Source organism: Olea europaea, unplaced genomic scaffold (genome assembly GCF_002742605.1).
Source record: "Olea europaea var. sylvestris unplaced genomic scaffold, O_europaea_v1 scaffold1480, whole genome shotgun sequence".
Lineage (NCBI taxonomy): Eukaryota > Viridiplantae > Streptophyta > Magnoliopsida > Lamiales > Oleaceae > Olea > Olea europaea.
Genome location: NW_019232361.1, coordinates 5,800 through 8,917, shown reverse-complemented (window position 1 = coordinate 8,917; position 3,118 = coordinate 5,800). Strand labels below are relative to the sequence as shown.

Below are 3,118 nucleotides of genomic sequence, written 5' to 3'. Positions count from 1 at the left end.
TGTCCAGTTTACATTAGCTCATTATATTTTGATTAGAAAAACTGTTCTTTTTTCCGGGACATGAAGACTTACCTTGATCCAATTAGTAAGCTTGCCGTGTATTGCTGGCTAATTGTGGCTGCTGATTTTTTTGGTTATGTGTTGGTAGTGATGATCTTCATGGTTGAACATGATGAATGACAGAAAAATGCATCTTAGAGTGTTCTGTTAATTTCATCTGGATGGAAAGTGAGTTTACAAGTTTAATCATCTTGCGAGTAGATAGTAAAAGTTATGTAATTCAGTTTCTATTCGATATTGACACAAACTCTAACTAGTTTCAACATTGTTGGATCATGGATGTGCAGTTAAAGTTTAAGAGCAAGAACACCGTAGGTGTTATAACTTCACGTGCATTGTAAAGTGACGCTCAGATGAGTTGCATTCATATCATTGCCTGCCAGCCTTGTTTAAATTCTGCATCTCGAGCTCAGGAGTTGCTACTTCGTAAGAAACCTACATGGGTTTCAACTTATCCAGGAACGGAACTTCTTAAGATTTCCATGAAACGGACCTCTGCCACATTTATGCACCAGCAATCCGCACCTGTATGCTTATTTGGTGGTAAAGGAAAGAATGAAAATGAGGTAAATGACTCCTTGGGATTCTTTTGATTTGTCTATCAATTATTTTGAAGTTATTGCATAAGTAAATGTGTTTTGTCAGGGAATTGGATTTAGAGTTAGCCGGATTGATTCTTTGAACTTTTGGCTGATTGCATATATTAGTCCTCAACAGTTACCAGTCTGGTTGACATTGATTTTCTTCTAGTGCTATTAAAGTAATGACCTAGAACGCCACATATTTTAAGCCTATCTGTAATTGTTTTCTCGACCACATTGTGACGTGGAACAGCCAATGGTTCTAGTGCCATTAAAGGAGATAACCTTGCTTGCAAATAGTTTTGATTCATGTAATTTGCTCGATTTGGAAGTTCTTTTGACCTTATTGAAGTACGAAAGACCCTTTTTGGGGTCCTTTCTTCCAATTTATTCTTAACGAACACATTGTTATTCCATTTTTCAAAGAATGTGTTGTGCTAATGCATTGCTTCAATAGGTGGCTATTAGTTTGCATGCTTATATTGTTTTGTTAGTAGGGAATGATTGAGCGGGTGCAACTTACATTACCCTTCAGTTCAGTTTTATTGATCTGTTTCTTAAATTATGGCTGGTTCACATATTTCACATACGAGTTGGAAGAAAAAGAACTAACTGTGCAACATTGGTGATTATATGCTATATTGTAGGATGTCTTTGGTGATTATACGCTATGCTAAATTGTAGAACTAACAGCTTCCCCAAACATAAGATGCTCTCTATTTTAGAGAGTCAATACTTATAAATAAGTTCTAAGAAACTCTCTATTTGAATTTCTTAAAAGAGAGTGGGCTTGACTTTACCAATTTCAATACGCTACTATTTAATCATTCAAAACACATTTGAATTGATTGGACATTGACATTTAAAAAAATATGTTAGATAAGAGTTGTAGAGAAATATAATAGGTCTTCCATCTAGCAAATAAGGCAGCTTTCGGGAAATTTCCAAATGAACAATACACAATCCAGTTCGTATTATTAGTTTATGCTCTCATTTTTCTATTGAGATAAATGTTTCTTGAAAAAAGCAAAATGAAGAGTCAAATAGAGAGCATTGTTGGAGTGCTCTCTGAATTTAAAGATGCTCTTTATTATGTATAAGATGATTTTTATAAATAGAGAGTCTCTTGGAAATGTTTTAAAATTATATATTATATTTCCTATTTTAACTATATTGCATGTCTTTGGTATTGTAAGATTCCCATCAGTTAGATTGCAAATAGATTAAAACTTCCTTTGGGAATTGAGTTTTGTAGGAGAAATACTTATTATATTGGTTTGGTGCTGAGAATAAAAGAAAGTTAACTCAAAATATTTGTGATTTTTATGCCGTATTTTCACTGTTATGTTCGTTGAAGGTCCATGAATATGCATTTTGATTGATAACAGTCATTGGCTAATAAGAAATAAGGGGAATGTTAGGTCGAAAAATGATTTGTGTTAGTCATTTAAGAACCTTAAAAAGTGTAAGCCTTTCATTTTCCCTATCTTGGCTAAACTGGTTTTTGTTAATCATTATTTCAAAGTTCATTTCCTTTTGTTGAATTAAGAAAACCTATGAACTGATTTTTTTAGTAAAATGTGTGCTCACTTATTATTAACATGGCACCAGGCTTCTCCATGGAAAGCTCTCGAGAAAGCCATGGGAAATTTGAAAAAGGAGCAGTCAGTTGAGGATGTATTGAAACAGCAGATTCAGAAACAAGAATATTATGATGATAGAGGCAATGGTGGAAAACCTCCAGTTGGTGGTGATGGAGGTGGTGGCGATGGCTTTGGTGAATCTGAAGATGAAAGTCTTTCTGGGATGTTGGATGAGTTTATGCAAGTGATATTGGCAACTATTGGATTTGTGTTTCTGGTACTCTCTTTCCTCCCTCTCTCCCTTAAATAGAATCAATTGACTCATAGTCCACGAGCGGAGTTATTATCCATTCAATTGAAACTTAATTTGAGTCTGTTTAATCTTAACTTTTTTATACCTGCAGTTTTCTGATATATTTCGTTTATTTAGGCTTAAGATAAATAAATATTCTCATAGTCTAATGCAATAGATTGTTCGACTTTGATCTTGGTATGTTTTTGTATGGACTGGGTCGGATCTAGATAAGTCGGGTTCGAAATTGATCCTGTTCCATCTTTCTCGACAATGTCCTCGTGCTTCCTTGTTATTTCTTCCCAAAATTAACATATCTTGTATGTCGTCTTGGTTCCAGTACATTTATATAATCGATGGAGCGGATATCACTGTATTAGCTAGAGACTACATCAAGTTTTTGTTTGGAGGACAAAAGAGCTATCGTTTAAAGCGTGCCATGTACCAGTGGAAGAAGTTCTTCCAGACGCTGACAGAGAAGCAAGAGGACGATGATCCGTATTGGCTTGAACGTGAAATAATTAATACCCCCACGTGGTATGATAGCCCCGTTAAATACAGGCGTCTCAAGGCTTATCTGGAGTCTCTGGAGTCAAAATCTT

General features: G+C 35.0%; 1 protein-coding gene across 1 annotated transcript; it reads left to right on the top strand.

Moving 5' to 3' along the window:
- Positions 1-9: 9 nt before the first annotated feature.
- Positions 10-3,117, top strand: LOC111376269 (the record flags this gene model as incomplete). Its single annotated transcript, XM_022999216.1, has 4 exons — positions 10-228; positions 348-626; positions 2,253-2,501; positions 2,857-3,117. Coding segments are annotated over exons 2-4 (723 nt in total), but the record flags the coding sequence as incomplete, so codon positions are not given.
- Between the last annotated feature and the right edge of the window lies 1 nt (position 3,118).